Source organism: Papaver somniferum, unplaced genomic scaffold, assembly GCF_003573695.1.
Source record: "Papaver somniferum cultivar HN1 unplaced genomic scaffold, ASM357369v1 unplaced-scaffold_10, whole genome shotgun sequence".
NCBI classification, from domain to species: Eukaryota; Viridiplantae; Streptophyta; class Magnoliopsida; order Ranunculales; family Papaveraceae; genus Papaver; species Papaver somniferum.
In genome coordinates, this window is record NW_020618825.1 from 9,472,942 (window position 1) to 9,491,249 (window position 18,308).

At 37.2% G+C, this 18,308-nt stretch overlaps 3 protein-coding genes across 3 annotated transcripts in view; 1 reads left to right on the forward strand and 2 right to left on the reverse strand.

The window, feature by feature from the left end:
- LOC113326586 (probable ribose-5-phosphate isomerase 2) overlaps positions 1-901 on the forward strand; it is a 33,318-nt gene extending 32,417 nt beyond the window's left edge. Inside the window, exon 2 of the mRNA XM_026574282.1 lies at positions 886-901. The gene's annotated coding sequence lies outside the window, so the exon portion shown is untranslated. The remainder of the gene's footprint in view (positions 1-885) is intronic.
- A 2,905-nt stretch (positions 902-3,806) lies between these two features.
- LOC113326588 (alpha-aminoadipic semialdehyde synthase-like) lies at positions 3,807-8,376 on the reverse strand. Its single transcript, XM_026574285.1, has 19 exons — positions 8,131-8,376; positions 7,965-8,040; positions 7,698-7,869; positions 7,499-7,595; positions 7,160-7,326; positions 6,973-7,030; positions 6,726-6,866; positions 6,321-6,650; positions 6,145-6,225; positions 5,968-6,033; positions 5,751-5,868; positions 5,498-5,627; positions 5,332-5,411; positions 5,086-5,248; positions 4,760-4,996; positions 4,558-4,666; positions 4,310-4,471; positions 4,155-4,224; positions 3,807-4,033 (listed from the first exon to the last, which is right to left on the reverse strand). Exons 1-19 carry the CDS (start codon positions 8,167-8,169, stop codon positions 3,981-3,983), a joined length of 2,349 nt encoding a protein of 782 aa, XP_026430070.1. The 5' UTR covers positions 8,170-8,376; the 3' UTR covers positions 3,807-3,980.
- A 5,480-nt stretch (positions 8,377-13,856) lies between these two features.
- On the reverse strand, positions 13,857-15,498 carry LOC113326587 (alpha-aminoadipic semialdehyde synthase-like). The gene is made up of 6 exons (XM_026574283.1): positions 15,413-15,498; positions 14,933-15,241; positions 14,750-14,836; positions 14,521-14,650; positions 14,176-14,349; positions 13,857-14,087 (listed from the first exon to the last, which is right to left on the reverse strand). Coding segments are annotated over exons 2-5 (471 nt in total). The 5' UTR covers positions 15,185-15,241; positions 15,413-15,498; the 3' UTR covers positions 13,857-14,087; positions 14,176-14,347.
- Between the last annotated feature and the right edge of the window lie 2,810 nt (positions 15,499-18,308).

Below are 18,308 nucleotides of genomic sequence, written 5' to 3' on the forward strand. Positions count from 1 at the left end.
TTTGAAACCATAAGTCTCTAAGATGTGCAGTGCCACAAAGGAATACAATCAGTGTCTTGAGGGTTCAAAATCTGTAGGATGAAAGTATCATAATATTTTGATGTAGTGAGTGACAAGATGAGTATAATGTCATTCTTTATTACCTGGCATGTAGACTTCAGGTTCGAGAGATCTTGTTCTGTAGTAATAGCTGCAACACAGGTAAGTATACCCATGTTTTTGTGATTAGCTGCAACTATTATTAGTACCTGGGCATGGCTGCAGAAATTCCAACTGACAGCCATGGCTATAGTAGTTTTCCCATTCTTGATCCTTCCAAAGGCTTGATGCTTTTCTGTTGGTCGGCCATCTGGGAATTCTATCTACACTTTCATGATGCAATAGCGCCATGTCCTGATTCATCAAAGCAGACCAGTACATTCAGCAAGCGATTGTGTTAGTATAAACATTGAAATGAACACCTTCATTACCTGCTCTGTGTCAGCATAGGCTAATCTCTCCTCCATGCTCAGCCAGGTGATGTCAAATGCGCTTTGGCAAGTAACAGGGATTTCAGTTTGTTTCAAAAACCTGACTGGTCATGAATAAGTATGTGAGTGGCAAATTTCAAACATCTAGGAGCTACTTTAGTTGGCAGTGCTGGTTATACAGGTTTCAAAAAATATCTATAGAGAAGGGAAATGATAATAATAAAATGTCTAAGTGAGATTCGCAGTCTCTTTTAACTGATGACGGCCTGTCTTTACAGTATTTGCTGCGCAAGCTCTTTCTTTGCAAGCCCCGAGTGTCATAAGCCTCTTAATCATTTCATTTTTTCTCTTATAGTTTCCCCTGTATTTTTACTGCCTTCAATTGTCTACGTTAGAAACTAATAATACCTGTGAGATGCACTTGCAAAGGCAGGCTACTATGCTCTGTTATTATCTGGCTGAATCTCTGTTGCATTCTTAATGCCTTCAATTGTCTAGCAATACATCAGATTATTTGGAATTACGAAGTGCACAGTACCTGAAACAGTTCAGTGAGACCATGCTACCAGGCCGTACAAACTCGAACTTAACAAGAAAACGTTCTTGTAACCTGAACATATATAGGTTCATCTGTATGATCATTCCCCAAACAAGTTTTATACGATTGGCTAGATAAAATGCTTTCAGCTGCAACTAAGAATTCATCTGTAGGAAGACACGGCCTGCACCCAAAATCCAAAACTCCAGGTCCAGTTCGCAAAGACGTGTCTCTTCTCTGTTACACTCTCACTCAGCTTGCTTCAAAAACAAGTCCTCAATTTGGAATAACACCAATGGCGAACAAGGTAAAACTCAATTTTGATTCCATTGCCAATGTCTTGCGATTCAAATAGTTTACTTATTTGTTTGGTTTAGTATGAATGGGAAAAAAAATCATAGAATTTGTGGCAATATGTGAATTTTTAATAGTTAATAGTTTAATGAAGGAAGAAAATATGCATGTTTAGATGCATGAGCTATCTAAGTTTGGCAAGTGATGATTGTCAATTAGCTAGGGTTTGAGGCGAGTATATAAATCTAATCCAATGTTTTCATCTCTAACATTGAATCTAATTTTTAGTATTGTTGGAAGAGTTTATACTCCGTGAAGAAGAAAAGGAGGAAGAAAATTTGTCCTTTAATAAATTTTTCCGTTTAGAAAAGCATCCTATATGTTATTCAGTGTCGCTTCAACAGGTCCAGGTTCCGGGCTTGCAGGTACTTCTATGATGGGTTTACATTGATTTGTTATTGTAGAAGCACCTGTGAGTCCAGTATCCGAACCTACTGATGCAACACTAAGTAATATTGAGGATATTTTTCTGACGAAATCCCTACATCTGATCTCGACGAAATCGCTGTAACTCATATCAACATGGAGGAACTGACCTTAAATGTGCTGAATTATATGCAAGAGAATCACATGCAAGTCCATTTTAGGCATACCCTTTGGCACTCTCTTTCTAGGGTCTGATATCTTTCTTGTCTTAGGCGGGTTCCTATGGTAAGTTGTAAAATTGTGATTTTGCTATTCCAGGCGGACTGGCAAACGGTGCACGCCACTATGGGGAAAAGAATAAGCCGTCGAGTTTCCACCTAGCGGTCGAGACTACACCGCTAGAGGTCGAGTAGAGACCGCAAGGTGTAGATTACATCGTTAGCGGTGTAATCTCGACCGTTCACGGTCGATGCTCTACCGCCTATAAATACCCTTGTTTCCTACCCCTTTTCATTCACAAAACAAAAATCCTTTCTTCCATTCTCTAGAGTGCAGACCAGAGCGAATTTTTAAAAATGAGTTCCAAAAAAGAAAACCAAAGGAAAAGAAACCGGAAGGAAATTGGAAAATCTGTTGCAGATAGTGATATCGTATGGATTCAGGATAAAGAGAACGAGTTCGCTAATGTTAGGCAACTAGTTGGATCGGGTGTAACATCTATGCATTTATCTAACCATCCCGAGCGAGTTTTGTTACCTAAATTAAGAGGTGGGTGGTCTGAGCTAAGTGAAATTTATGAAATACTCCCAGAACCTGTTCAAGAATCCTTGAGAAGATATCCTTGGCAGCGTTTATATTTCATTAAAGGCAAAAACCACACGACTCAAATTGTGCGAGTTATTTGTGAACGTTGGTGGAACACTGCAAATACCTTATTTTTCAAGGATTTTGAGGGTGGTAAGTTCTATTTCTTCCATTCAATAGTTTAATTTTTAGTTCATAAACAAATTTTAATTTGATACAAATTTTAGTTCCACATACAAACTTTGGTTTTATGACCATGTTGTTTTTAGGGTTCACACCGTTAGATTTGTATATGTTGACTGGAATAAAATGTGAGGGTGATGTAGTACAATTTAACCAATTAAAGTGGATATCAGAAGGAAGATGGAAACAATTACTCCCCTTGTACTCAAATGATACTGGAGGAAAGCCAAATTCCAGAGACATACACTCATTTGGATTAAGAGTGTCTGGGTTGAAGGCTTTTTTGGGCCGTTACAATGCCAAGGGGATGAACAGAGCTGAAGATTATCCCGAGCTTGAATGGATTTTTGTATTATGGATGTTAGGCCATATTTTTTTCCCCAATGCAAGCTCAGTGTCATTAGTTGGTTTTCTGGAATCTTTACAAGATTTAATTTAAGAGCCAAATTATGATTGGGGTACTGCAATTTTAGCTGAGCTATACATATGTCTCAGTGATTTCTCAATTAAGAAGACTGATAGCTTAAATGCATTTTGGATCGTATTGGAGGTAAGAACTATTTATTATATCAATGTTATTTTTCAGTGGTGAAATGTACTAACACATCAATTTTTGTCAATGTTCTTTTTCAGTATTGGTGGTATACTTACTTTACGATCAGCGAACCTGATCTTCATGATAAACGATTAATATTTCCAGTCATGTACAAGTACAAAGCTGATAATTGGATTGGCCAGATTAACGATGGTCAAAATGTTGCTGCTATGCAAAGGATGCAACAAGTATGCAAAAATAGTATCAACATTACGACAATGCCGTATCTGTGCGTCTGCGCTGCAAATCCTTTGAGGTTGTATAGGAGCAGCAAAGAAACAAGTATACCACGACGATTCCTCAATTTTGTATGCATAACAACAGCGAGAAATCCAAGAAAAACTTCAACAAGGTAAGCCTCAATTGCGTTGTCAAATTCAATTGATGAATGTTCGTTTTTGGTAGATACTTTGCTCCCATGGTTTGAGATATCGATTTCCTTGAAATGAATTATGATTACTCAAAATGTTCTTGTTGGATAAAATAATGCAACTTCTTTTGTTATGAAATATAGCTAGATTTATATGGAACAGAAGCTGTAGCTTTACATTATTTGAACGCCTTTATACAAACTATATACAGAACATGGTGTTATCTATTGCGGTACATTGTCTGGATCGAGCGCCTGAGAGAAACTTTTATGACTGCAGAATGTGCATGTATGTTTAGTTTATTCCATCTTCTCTGACAATTTAAAACCGTAAGCCTCTAAGATGTCCAGTGCTGCAAACACAAACAATGTCACTACTCGTTAGGGTTCAAAACCTGTAGGGCGAGGATAATGTTTTCATGTAGTGAGTGACAAGATGAATGTGCAGAACGCTTAAGGTTCATTCCTTATTACCTGGCATGTATACTTCAGGTTCGAGAGGTCGTAAGACACCTTTTGTTTTGATTTTGTTCTGTAGTAATAGCTGAAACACCAGGATGTGCGCATAAGTTTTTGTGATTAGCATGGGTCAAAAGAAAAGGGATATTACTGTGACCATGTGGTAGTACCAGGGCTCCTATGGCTGCAGGAATTCCAACAGTGACAGCCATGGCTGTAGTAGTTTTCCCATTCTTAATCTTTCCAAATTCCAATAGAGAGGTTTGATGCTTTTCTGTTGGTCGGCCATCTGGAAATTCTATCTCCACTTCATGATGCAGAAGCACCATGTCCTGATTCATCAGAACACACCGGTCAATTCTGCAAGTTTTTGACGAGTATGTTAATGCATAAACATTGATATGAGCACCTTTGTTACCTGCTCTGTGTCAACATAGGCTAGTCTCTCCTCCATGCGCAGGCAGGTTATGTCAAATGCACTTTTACAAGAAACAGGGATTTCGGTTTGTTCATGGAGTCCCAAAAACCTGACCAGTCATGATTTAGTATGTCAGCGGCCACATCTAGGAGCTGTAGTGATACCAAGTTTCAAAAAAGGAAAAGATTGGTCGTTCACTTACCTGATGGTCTTTGCAGTTTTTGCTGCACAAGCTCTTTCTTTGCAAGCACCGAGTGTAATTAGCCTTTCAACTATTTCATTTCCGTATCTCACAGTTTCCACTGTATCGTCACAGTTAACTTTTATTAGTTCATCTAGGAAGGTACCAAATGTAACTGTTTTTCCTTCTTTCGGAGCAGGATGAGGTTCAGTGTTGAAGAAACCAATTTTTGCCAGACATGCCATTATTTCTCCAATCCTGCACAACGGAGAAGTTGAAAATTCAGATGCAAGTGCTAGATTGAACTCTATATCCTACGTAACATTAGCTATGCAAAAAATGAAAGCGTGCCTTCATAGCGCAGGGTTCCCCTGAAGATGGTTGAAGCTTCGTCGCCTATCCCGTAAAAATCTCCGTAGACCAAGGAGTTACGGTTTGGGAGACACTCCAAAGCAAAAGCTGGCAGATTAGGTATCCTGAACCTTGTCGCTGAATCATAAAGTTTATCCCCTGCAAGTTCACATGGTTAGTAGAAATAGAAGCAGGCAGGGGCCACATTTGTGCATTAATATGTATTGTTGTGAACTGCGTACCATCAACGTACATAGTTTCTCCACAATACTTGTATGTTGCTGGATTCCTCCCAGCTTTGATAGCTCCTGCAGGATTCCAACTGAAATACCGAAATTTGTTAATCTTATTGTACAAGGTCTCTGTTTTTGATCTCTTTGGAATAGGAAAAAAAGTTCTTTTGAATACCTGAATTTATATCCCAATGGATTGTTTGCGGCCTCTGGAGATGGAAGTCCTCCACAGTAGGAAGTAAACGACTTTATTATTCCCTTTCTTGCATGTGCTTGGTTGATCATTTTCATCGCCATCATATGGTCTGTAGAGTTAAAACGGAAAAATCAATCAGAACTGATGGATATAGCTGCCAAATGGCTCTGCAACCAAACCCTTTTATGCACAAACATTAGAAACTGTATCACATAGCTGGAAAAAGGATTACCAATGCCTGGATCCAATCCCATTTCACCAAGAATTGTAATACCAGAAATCCTAGCCTCCTCATTTAACTTGGACATGGAATCATCGACGTAGCTAGCAGTTACAAGGTTCTTTTTGAGCTGTAACATGTGATACAGTAATGAAATGCAACGTTAACAACAGAAATTGTGGTTGCTATATACATGGTGAACTAAGTAAATTGAACAGGAATAAATTACCTCGATACACGCCTTCGCGATGGTGATGTGGCAACTAGGTGGTAGTAAGCTGATAACAACGTCAACCTGCCACATGGATTCTTATACTCATCAAACTGAGCAACTAAATAACTTGAACCTGATGATGCTCCAGACGAACCGTATGACTGATACAGAACAAGGTGCAGGAGAATTTACCTGCGAGATATACTTGCAAAGGCTTTCCTGGTCCGTTATATCAAGCTGAACCGCTGTTGCATTCTTAATGCCTTCTATAGTCTGCATTGAACCGCTACTTCAGATTATTTGGACTTACAAGTGCACAGTACACGGCTGAAAACTTGAACTTACATAAATTCCTTCTCAGAATTTACCTCTTGTGCATCTTTTAGGTAGAGGGATGCCAGAATAACCTGAACATCTTTCGGTTCGTCTGTATCATCATTCCCCAAACATGAAATGCTTCCAGCTGCAGCTAAGAACTCAGCAGCTGGTCGGCAGACACGGCCTGCACCCAAAATCAAAACTACAGGTCTATCTTCCAAGTCTTCTCCCTTCTCAGCCACACTCTCACTGACCTTACCAAACTTCATAGAGAATTTATTCTCGTTTTTATCGAAATCTCCAGAATCCTCATTTGCACTGGCAAGAGAATTTAAGGAATCGATAATTTGATCTAGAACTGTTCTATCATCAACACCAACCTGTCATCAATAATTGAAAATTAGTACAGTAATTGGAACAAATTTCAGCTTTAAGACGATAAAAAACAAACTTACTTCAAGTTCAGAGAATGACATGGCGAACGAACTCTGGCCCACGTCACACTTAGCTAGATGAAATGAACCACCTGCAGCTTCAATAATATCCAACGCCTCGTTTATCAGGAATTTATCGAACAAATGACCACTTAACGATACCTGTTGAGTTCAAATGCAATTTGCAGTAATTAAGAATAGATAAAATGGTAAAGTAACACAAGAAACAAAATTCACTGAAACCGTTGCGAAATTTTGCAAGGCTTACCCGAATGTTGTGTTTCTTCTTTGCCAATTTGCCATTTGCTATACTTTCTGAAGAATCACTGAAAATTGTATAACAGTTAAGTCAGAAATGAAACATAAACATCATAAATATTATTCGTAGTTCTAAGAGAGATCAATAGCAGATAAGAAGTTCATAATTCAGGACAAAACAGAAGATAAAAGCTTACTCTAGATCAGATTTGCGCATCCGAGGGATATATTCATATAAAGAAGTAAGAGCTCCTCCATGTGCTATGCAAGCTCTTTTCAATGGAGATGGCAGTTCTGAAAGGTTTTTAGTGGATGCCAAGTTGCCAACAAATTGGGATAATATATCACCAAAATGCTTAGATGCCTTTACAGAAAGAAAAAAAAAGGGGTGATATGACATAATATCTCCTAAATACTTTATGGAAAGAAAAAGAAACAAAAGCATGGTGTGACAGCATGATGTTGCACCTAGAATCAGGAAGAAAAAAAAAACTGTTGAAATTGGAGAAAGTTACAAAGGGATGAAAATATGTCACCTCTTTTGCAAACTCCGTTGGAAGAATGTCGACGGCTAGACATATGACACCTTTTCCTTCCATGTCGTCGTGGTATGAATCAGAAAGCGGATCATACCTGAAACACCCCGACAAACCATATATTTAACAGATGCAACACTGACGGAGAAGCTATTTTAGGAGCGCCAACTTTTTGAACTAAGAAAACCATATATGGTACCTGAAGAAAGGTGTCTCTATTTGTGTGGTTTGGTTGACAAATTCTATTGAGCCTCCAATGTCACAAGTTATGTCAGCAACTCCAATTAGTGGGCATCCGTTCTTTGTGAGCTCTTGAAGCTGCTTAATACTTAGCAATCGCGGAAATCTTTTCTCCCAGTACATACAATTGACTGTTGTGCACATCAAAGTTACAGATAAGATAGAAGAACATTGTTTGAAATTTAAATGAAGCGTGAATAGAGAGTTCAAAGGGTCTGTTACTTACCAATCACAGAAGCATATGGAGCTATCTTTTCATGGAAAATGGGGTTGTAGTGTTCGGCGTGTGCATAATAATCAGCCTGAAAGAGATTAAATGTGCCTGTGAATTAGAACTAGATAACCAGAGAAAAGCTAATAAATGGGTACAAAAGATGAATTGACAATCATACTTTGTCAAAAGTTCTGGTGGGATCCTTGGGTTCAACCATGTCTGGACAAGTTACCACACATCCATATACTGATAGACTCTCTTTGATGTACTTGTGTTTTTTGTAAGATCTCCACCCTGAAATTTTACGATGTTCCAATTGTTAAATGCACAAACTTGGCAAAGGTACTTTCTGTTGGGTGCAATAATCAAAAACAAAGAAAAATCAAATAAGCAAAAGTTATTGATACTTAGCTCCTTTATAATGGAAGTGATTGCTTTGACGAAACGAACAAGGTCCCCGTATCTCCGCAACAACAACAAGGCAAAACTTTGGAAAATAGAGTGAGTCACGTGTTCAACACGCTGTCCTTAAGACATTAGCGCCCGGCTACACTCAAGAGTGATGCTATAGCCCTCACAGGACGGATATCTCCAGGATAAAACACCCTAATACACCTACTACTAGCATATGTAGTAGATGCTCAACTTGAGCTTGGCAACTCCGAAAAAAACCGTTAAGGAAAATCGCGAATGCTTAAAAACCGCTATAAAATATTTCCCCTTAGGGGTCCCTCTAAAATATAGAGCAACCCCTTTCCCATAGATTTTACAAAAGTAGTGAAATTCTTTATATAATTGACAAATACAACTTAAGAAGAAAAACTCCCCGATGTGGGACTAAAAGGTTTATATATTTTCTTAAAACTACTAAAAATTGGAAACTCCACGATGTGGGACTAAAAAGTTTCATTCACAAAATAAAACAATAAATTATAATTTTTTATTCAAAATTTAAAAAATTATTTTTTTATTAATCGTTTTCCAACAATCCCCCACATGAATGAAAACTCAATAAAACATGAAAACACAGATAGATCTTGGTAAATAAACATCCCAACCTCACGATCCAAACAGACTGATCGTGCAAGTGTTGAAATCATACTAGTCATTTCTACGTCCTCTCCCTCACACAAAAGTGTGTTGGCCCCAGGGTCATACTATGGATTGCATAAATCATAATAGTATTGAGAGCTTTCATCTTTAGTTCTCACATGGTGAGACTATAGGTATCTTTCACCAAAGTGAAAAAGCATGAACTAGTGAACCCTTAGTGACCTTTAGGTCCTAAGTTCCAGTAATACCAAAACCATCAAAATGAAAATCACATAAAAAACGCAGGAAATACCATTTTAGGCAGAGGTGTCCATGAGGTCTTGAACCTTTGCTTAGTGAGATATTACCAGAATTACTTGCTAGAGACAGTGAACTATGTCTTGAACTGCTAGCATTTGATGTAATTCGTGATAACAACCACGGGTGATATCTCCAAGATTGCTGCCAAGCTCGTGCCGTTTTGTCCGTTTTGGCCCTGGACGTATCCTGTTTCTCAGAATGCTCTAGAGAATCAGCTCATATTCTCACAGGAAGCGACCCACTTCCTCATTCAGATAGGTGAGTTTCCATAAAGAGTGTTACTGCTACACCCCACTTCAATCTTAAATTGAAACTATAGAACTCATTAAGACTTATTAAAAAGTCATCCTCCACATGCAGTCACACTATCACGTCTACACCATAGGGAAGGGACAGAGAATGAAAATCTCTGATAGTGTTTACCTTTACCCACCACAAATTAGTTGTCGCATTCGAAACCTTGATCATGGGATCTCCAGTCAGCAAGGTGAGTATCCTCATGGCAAGTTTAATATATGAGCTTAAGCCCCAACCCCCGCGATGCATTTTTAACTATCTCTTTGTACAAACCTTTCGTCAAAGATTGCGCGATACTCCTTGGACTTTATCCAATCAATGGAAATAACGCCGATTGAGATTTAGTTATTTCTTAGCTTTAACTATTATAGCTTGGCCAACACAATGTATAGATATAGCTGGCACAGGCCTATGCCAAAGAGGAATGTCTTCTAAAAAGCATCTTAGGCACTCGGCCCCCTCTCATGCTTTATCTAACGCAATACTCTCAATTCCATAATGAATTGAGCGATATGTTTGTTTGGAAATCTTCCAACAACAAACCCACATGTTAGAGTGAAACCTATCCACTCGTAGACTTAGACTCCTCTGAGTCAACTATCCAGTTTGCATCATAAGTCCCAGGACACAAGATACCTTTCATAAATCAAAAGAGTATTTAGGTACCATAATACTCTACTCAGTGCATCTGAATTCTTGCTCTGGACTACAATTATATCCACTTAACTTACTCACAATATAGGCAATGTCTGGACTCTTACAGTTCATAAATTCATCAGACATCCTATAACTTTTGAGTATTCAAGTTAAGATACTCCACTACCCTTATTTTTCTTGAGACTACAAGAATAATCGTACGAAGTACAAGCAGGTTTACAATCAGACTGATTGTATCTCTTAAGCACAACTCAACATAATGAGAACGACTAAGACTTATAAATGTTTGATTATCTTTCTAATCCTCATCCTAATTACATCAAAAGGGCCCAAGTCATTTTTTTTTCACATTCATTCTCAGTCAATGTTCTCATTCAGTGCATGTTTTTAGTGGAATTGATCACATCTATGTTTGTATCAAGCATATCATCAACATACAAGCATACAATTACACAGACATCCTTAACAAGTTACTTGTAGACATACTTGTCAGATTCATTAATTTAAATCCACTATCCATTATCACATGATTAAATTTTCCATGTCACTGTTTACGTGCTTATTTGAAAACCATACAAAGATTTTTCAAATTACAAACTTTTATTCACAACCTTTCACTACAAAGTCTTCAGGTTGATCTATGTAAATTTCTTTACCTAATTCACGGTTTTAGAAAAAGCTGTCTTAACATCCATCTGATGTATCTCTACGTTCTTTATGGCAGCAATAACAATTAGTATCTCAACGGAAGTAATTTCCGTCACAATTGAATTAGAATCAAGGAAATCTACACCTTCTTTTAGTTTATAGCCTTTAGCTACCAACTTAGCTTAATATTTTTCCACAGTTTCATCTACCTATCGTTTCCTCTTAAAGACTCATTTACATCCCATGGTCTTACAACCTGGAGGTAAACTAGCAAGCTCCCAAGTGGTTCCAACGGACTGAGTCCATTTCACTAAATGAAGCTTCTTACCAGAATGGGGTTTCAGTAGATATTAAGGCTTCTTTACAAGTCTGTGGCTCAGACTAAGCTAGGCATGTTATGAAGTCGGTTTCATAAGAAGTCTCAAGTCTAATTATTTTACTTCTCTTAGGCTCAACATCAACTTCATCTTCCTTTAAAATAAGTTCTGACTATTTGAAGATAAATCTAGGGGATCAACAACACATCTCTAATGAGGTACAGGTTTAGAATAAACATGTTCAAAGAACTCAGCATCCCTAGATTCCGTAATAATATTCACACCAATGTCAGAAAAAATCAGAACACACAACCAAAAATCTATTTGTAGAAGTATACTCAATATACCCTATACGAAAACACAATCAACATTTTTGGTTTCAATCTAGTTCTTTTAGGAAGAGGAATTACAATCTTAGTCAAACGCCCCCACACTTTGACACATTCATAAGAAGGTCATCTACCGTTCCATAAACCATATGGAGTTTCATCTGATTCTTAAAAGGGTACTTTATTCAGGATATACTAGTTAAGAGGACTGCCTCCCCCACAAGGCCGCAGGTAATCCTGAACTAATCAACATGGAAATTATCATCTCCTTAAGGATACGGTTGTTATGTTCAAGGCTTCTAATTGGTTTCCAACTTCAAGTTTATACATCTTAAGGCTTCTAAGGCGTCATCCTTATCCTAAGCAAGTATACAGATAGTACCTCGTACAATCATCTACGGAAGTTATAACCATCTTTTACCACAGTGGTTTTGGGTTGAACTCATGTCAACTAGGCCTAACTGAATTAATTTAAAGGCTTAGAATTACTCTGAACATTTGTGCTAAAAGATTTTATAGCATATTTTGATTCTTCACAGATTTCACTTTTGTGTTCAAAATCCAAACTAAATTTGGGTACGAAGCCTATGCTAGCCAGTTAAGCATTGACTTATAAGTTTACGGTTCCAAGTCTACCACGTAAAACAATCAATCACACAAAGATATCACAAGAATCAACTACGTTCACATCATCAGTTTTTCCGTTAAGCTTATATAGACCCAAAGTCCTATAACTCTTGCTTAAAAAATCACTGCCTAGTTACAACAAGTTTTCCAGATTCAATTAAGATCTTAAATATTTTTCCATCTATAACAGAACAAGATACAAGATTTTCGCATATGCTCGGAACATGAAAACTTCATTCAATGTGAGAATATTACAGATATGAGCTTCTGCTCGACCTTTTCCTTTTATGCAACCTCTATTGCATATGAGTTACTCAATAAGAGTTTCTCGACATCCCCTATCCTATGATAGGAGGTGAACAGGTCTCTGTTTCAACAAACTTTCTTGGTGGCTCCAAAGCCACCTACTGGTCTCTCAAATTGGTTATTAAAATAACTTCCGACATCATGCCACCAAACTCGTTCTAGTTTGTTTCAACTAAATTAGCATTAACTTTCTACTTATTAAGGTTTTTATGTTGTCTACAATTTACTGCTGCGTGGCCAGGAATTTTACAAACATAACACTCATCCTTAACTAAAGTAATTCCGGATTCAGGTTTACGAAATATACCTTTATCATGAAGACCATGCTTAGAGTTGCGTTCGATGTTATCACCTTTGCCATCTTTGGAAGATTTGTTTCCAACCACATGCGGCTATTAGCCATGTCCCTCGGAGATGACACCTTTATTCACAAATCACAATTCCAAATCAGAAAGTAAAATATGAGTTTTGAAGATAACATCTATATATACAAATTTCGTTTGAATCAGCGTTTCAAAAAACTCATGGTTACCCCACAAAAATTAATTTAGTTAACAACAATTTTCTGCTCGTCAGAATTTTTCAGAAACGTTTTTCTGTTTTGTAAAATATCAAAAAAATACTTTTACAACTCGAAAAATTCTGAAATTTTACGCGGGTAACTATCAGGATGTCTAATACGTTGTGTAAAAAGGGTTAATCGAAATTCCTTCTAGATTAAAAGATAAAATTGAAACTCTACAGCTGACCAGAAATTCGTTTTTGTTTTTTCACTCCACAATTAACATCCATGATTCACAAACCAATCAATCGTTTTCGATTATTACAAGCGATAACGTCTTAAGATTGTTGGGTGCAATAATCAAAAACAAAGAAAAATCAAATAAGCAAAAGTTATTGATACTTAGCTCCTTTATAATGGAAGTGATTGCTTTGACGAAACGAACAAGCTCCCCGTATCTCCGCAACAACAACAAGGCAAAACTTTGGAAAATAGAGTGAGTCACGTGTTCAACACGCTGTCCTTAAGACATTAGCGCCCGGCTACACTCAAGAGTGATGCTATAGCCCTCACAGGACGGATATCTCCAGGATAAAACAGCCTAATACACCTACTACTAGCATATGTAGTAGATGCTCAACTTGAGCTTGGCAACTCCGAAAAAAACCGTTAAGGAAAATCGCGAATGCTTAAAAACCGCTATAAAATATTTTCCCTTAGGGGTCCCTCTAAAATATAGAGCAACCCCTTTCCCATAGATTTTACAAAAGTAGTGAAATTCTTTATATACTTGACAAATACAACTTAAGAAGAAAAACTCCCCGATGTGGGACTAAAAGGTTTATATAGTTTCTTAAAACTACTAAAAATTGGAAACTCCACGATGTGGGACTAAAAAGTTTCATTCACAAAATAAAACAATAAATTATAATTTTTTATTAAAACTTTAAAAAATTATTTTTTTATTAATCGTTTTCCAACACTTTCCTCATCACAAGATTAAACTAATTTCCTACCGCTGGAGAGAGCTCGGAAAGTCTGCTAGGATCCACAAATGTATGAGGAAGTAACTTAAAGATCTCTTGTGCACCCTGAGACACTATAACATAAGGAAATTGAGTTACTGAAACCCGAAAAACTTAGTAAAATGAAATGAGAAGAACACCTGAAGAGTGGTAAAATCATACCATTGCCATCTCCAGTGAACACGAAAACTAGTGGGCATATCCCGGACGGCAACCCTTGCGTGGCTATCTCTTCACCCAATGAAATCACCGCAGCCTTAGCAGCAGCCAGAGAAGGATACATATAAGATGCTCCAAGTGAGAGGAAAGGTGTCGAATATCCCAAACTAAGATATCCTGAAATCAAACCGAATATCGATTTTACAAAATTTAGGCAATTCTCTAAGAAATTGATACCAAGAATCATCCGAATCTACCTAGACGTACTAATCAAGTACGGTCTAAACACGAAACCGAACAAAATCACTACACAAGAATAATAACTTTCTAAAAATCGATTCGACTTACACTTTCCTAAACCGTGTAAAAAATCGATTAGTCCAGCTCTACCCGCAAATTTCCCAAATGCAAGCAACCTCTTGCCATGATCCCCAACAATAAGCTCATAATCAAACAACGACGCGTTTTCGGCCAAAATCTGACAACACAATCAAATAACAACTAGTACTATCAACACCAATTTGTCACTGCCAATGCAAATTTTAGCCAATCACAACCGAAATCAATAGCAACATACTTTATCTAACAAAGGCATGTTCTCCTTCTGCGCCTTATGAGTATGCGAGAAGAACGCATACGCCTTGTTCGGTAGAATCATCTCCAACTATACCAAAAAGCAATTCATCAAAACCCAAATACATAAATCAAAATTAGCAACCGGAAAACAAGAGATTCAGCTTCATGCATGGGGTTATTATACCTTTGGTTGTTTGATTCCCAAAATTAGACCACATTCAGAGAGATCCTCTGAGACCTCGCAGCCAACATCTTCATACAAAGCGTTATGATGAATACGTTTGGTTGAAGGTTGAAGGATTATACGCGTGACACCGGAATTCCCAGTTCCCACGGAATGCAAAAGACGAGCACAGTGTGATGGAGTTAACGGAGCTCTTCGTTCCCATTTGTTTGTTGTCTCTGATAGAATTCCCACAACACCATTTCCAATCATGGTTCTACCAATTGAGAGACAGTGGCCGGCGAACAAATGAATTTTGAGCTTGATTATCTGTAAAAATGGAGGGTTTAAAGAATTTAACTAGAAGTATCTTGAATTAAACTGCAGCTTAACAAATTGAAATCAAAGTGATGAGAGAAAGTTTTGTGATCAGAAGAAATTGAGACAGAGGAATGAGAAATTAGTGAAAAACAGGTGAAATTAAACGGAATTCACACTTACAAGAGGTGAATTAGGTGGAGGTGGTGAAATGAGAAGTTGGTGAATGTTGTCTGAAAGTGGAGAGTACGTGCCACTTGAGTTATGGTTCTTCTCTGTTTTTTTTTTTATAGTTTTGGAAAGTGAGATGGTAGAGTTTTAGTTTTTTTTTTTTTTATTTGTTGACTTGACTTGACCGGACTCCTACTACTACCTACTAATTTAGTGAGACCACATGATGAGACACGGAAATTTCTAAAATATGCATGTGATCATTGATATGAGTACTCTGACTGGTTGCTGAATGAAAGGTAATGCATGCGCTATTGGTAGGCAATTTCACCAGCATCATCATTTGAGAATTGAGAAGCGCACCATCAAATGAAAATGAAGCCAAGGAAAATCCAAGAATATGAAAAAGATGTTGAACAAATCAAATTTGGTGAGGTACTACTACTGCTACGTACGTGGATCCTGTTAGATTAATTTATATGATCATCATCGAAGTAGTCCATATCACTCCTATCCATCCAATCCAACTCCAACGTGAACTTATCCATCAATCACATGTTTGCGAACCACATCCTCTTAACATAAATCTAAATCCTCCTCATTTTTAATTGCTCTCCCTTTTTTCTTGTCGAATTGCTGCCTTGTTGGTGTAATAATTCTTTAATACTAGCACACATCACAGGGGGATCTACGTAGAGATGGAGATTGGAAAGAAGAGTTGCTTGCGTGCAAGTAAACCATCAAGCAATTTATTTATTTATTTTTATTTAGTGTTTTGGAATTAATAATCCTGATTTAATTGGGGCCTATGTCACTTAATTGGGGCTATGAATTTCTTCATCCACCTAATAGAGAATGAGAAGTGGTGTCTAAAGATTGTAAAATTACTAAATTAGCCTTAACTTTAATTATTCTAACACAAATACAAATACAAAATCAGAACTTAATTAACAATTACAAAATTTATTAATCAAAACTCAACTTCCATCAAAATTAAAACTAAATCCTAATCAATCACAAATAACAATTATAATCTAATTTCCTTTTGGTTTACCAAAAAAAAAACAAAAAACCAAAAACGGACAATTCACGTGATTGAGTTAAATCCCTTTAACCCCTTCCTTCTAAGAGATACTCTACAATGATTTACCTCTAAAACTTTGAAATTCGCTCATCAAGGTATCTGAAAATCACAGAATCGGTTTATATATAAACCATAGTAATCTGATTGTGAAAAGAATCGTATTTTACTGTGAACCTACATACCCCGATTCTGGGTTGATGTGATGAACATCAACTATAATCGGATTACGTTAATACACAAATCAACCGATTCTTGATTCATGTTCGGATCATTTTGGACCATATGTAATCCGATTGTTTAGTTAAAAATCTCTGTATACGAAAATAGGATTGCATTATACTCCATATAAACCGATTCTGAAAAAGCTGCAACAAACTACTTCAGGAATCGGACTTTATAAATAAACTTAAAGTCCGATTCTGAAACAGATTTCATGAGTCAAAGTTTCCCAAAAAAACAAAACCACTTTCATTCATTAAGCTTGGTTCAAGTTTGCAAAATACAATATAAGAAAGCAACAAAATATAAGCATCCGATAGATCAAGTTTTTAACATAAGGAAAATACTCATTCCAATAAATGGAGACCCTCGAATTGATCCGGCTCGATCAATTCCTTCCATCGCCTCATGTTGGCTTCGTATATTTTAAGCCACTCCTTGGTGAGCTTCGAGACCTCATTTAAATTATCTACCGGTGGTAATGGACAATCATCACGTACTCTAAGACCGATATAATGTATGTTGTTATGGTTGAATAAAACAATTCTCCAATCCTTAAGCGATTCATCCCAAATGGTGTATTTTGGTGCGTATGTATAACATGATCCCTTACCAAATAGATGAACAACGCAACTCCACGTTTCCGCCAAGAGATGACCACATAGAGGCATCTGCATCCAATGTTCTCGGGTAATTGGTCAATTCCCCTTTGGCCCTTGTACTCTAGCAACCACTTTTAAAAAAATCACTTCTTTGTCTTCTCTTGTTTTTCTTTCTTTCATCATCGATATGTAAATTTCCTTGTCTTCTTGTAGGCGCAAGGCCATCATCTTTCTAAAGTATTAACATTGGGTTAGGTTCTCATCGTCCGCCAAACTAATATGGCCTATTTGTTCCGTCGCAACGTGATAGTGGAAAGAGGTATCAACACCTACGGGTTTGGGCCGATCTTCGTCGAACGCCGCAACAATCTACAACAAGTATCAACAAGTTGAGGATTTAAAATCGGTTTATATGTTACAGTCGAGAAAACCGGTTATCAATAATCGGTTTATATGCGCAACTACAAAGTCCGATTAAGGAATTGAGGAAAAAATTTCGAAGTCTACAATCGGTTCATGTCTCGTATCATGTAATTCGATTTCCGTTCACATTTCCCCTGGAACCTTTTTTCCCATAAACAGATTACATTTGCACGTAAATAAACCGATTGTCAACTTCGAGTATTCTACGTGGTTATTCAAGTTAAGGAATCGACATACGCAATCACCAACATAAACTGATTTTGGTCACGTACCCAACTCCCCAAAAATTTACTACAATCGGTTTATATAGTGAGGAATAAAAACCGATTATGATACTCAATTTGGGGATTTTACACAGAATCGGTTTATGTGGTGTTATCGAATAAACCGATTCTGGAAAACGATTTTGAATTTTTTTTCCTTCTTGGGCGATCGAGACGTGCAAATGCATGTTTGTATATCGTTACAACTCATACCTGTTTATTAGAAGCATTATAACCTTCTTCTTCTCGACGAATCTGTTCTTGTGCTTGAATAATATCCTCGAGCATTCTTTGGTTCACTTTATCTTCTTCTTTCC

Excerpts from the sequence above, each read along its gene's own strand:
- LOC113326588 (XM_026574285.1), bottom strand. The coding sequence starts at position 8,169 with ATGGTTGAACCCAAGGATCCCACCAGAACTTTTGACAAA. Across the intron at positions 8,041-8,130 it reads CCACCAGAACTTTTGACAAA|GCTGATTATTATGCACACGC; the intron begins GTATGATTGTCA and ends AATCTCTTTCAG. Across the intron at positions 7,327-7,498 it reads CAACGGAGTTTGCAAAAGAG|GCATCTAAGCATTTTGGTGA; the intron begins GTGACATATTTT and ends CTTTCTGTAAAG.
- LOC113326587 (XM_026574283.1), bottom strand. The coding sequence starts at position 15,184 with ATGATTGGAAATGGTGTTGTGGGAATTCTATCAGAGACAACAAACAAA. Across the intron at positions 14,837-14,932 it reads TGGGAATCAAACAACCAAAG|TTGGAGATGATTCTACCGAA; the intron begins GTATAATAACCC and ends TTTTTGGTATAG. Across the intron at positions 14,651-14,749 it reads ACATGCCTTTGTTAGATAAA|ATTTTGGCCGAAAACGCGTC; the intron begins GTATGTTGCTAT and ends TTGTGTTGTCAG.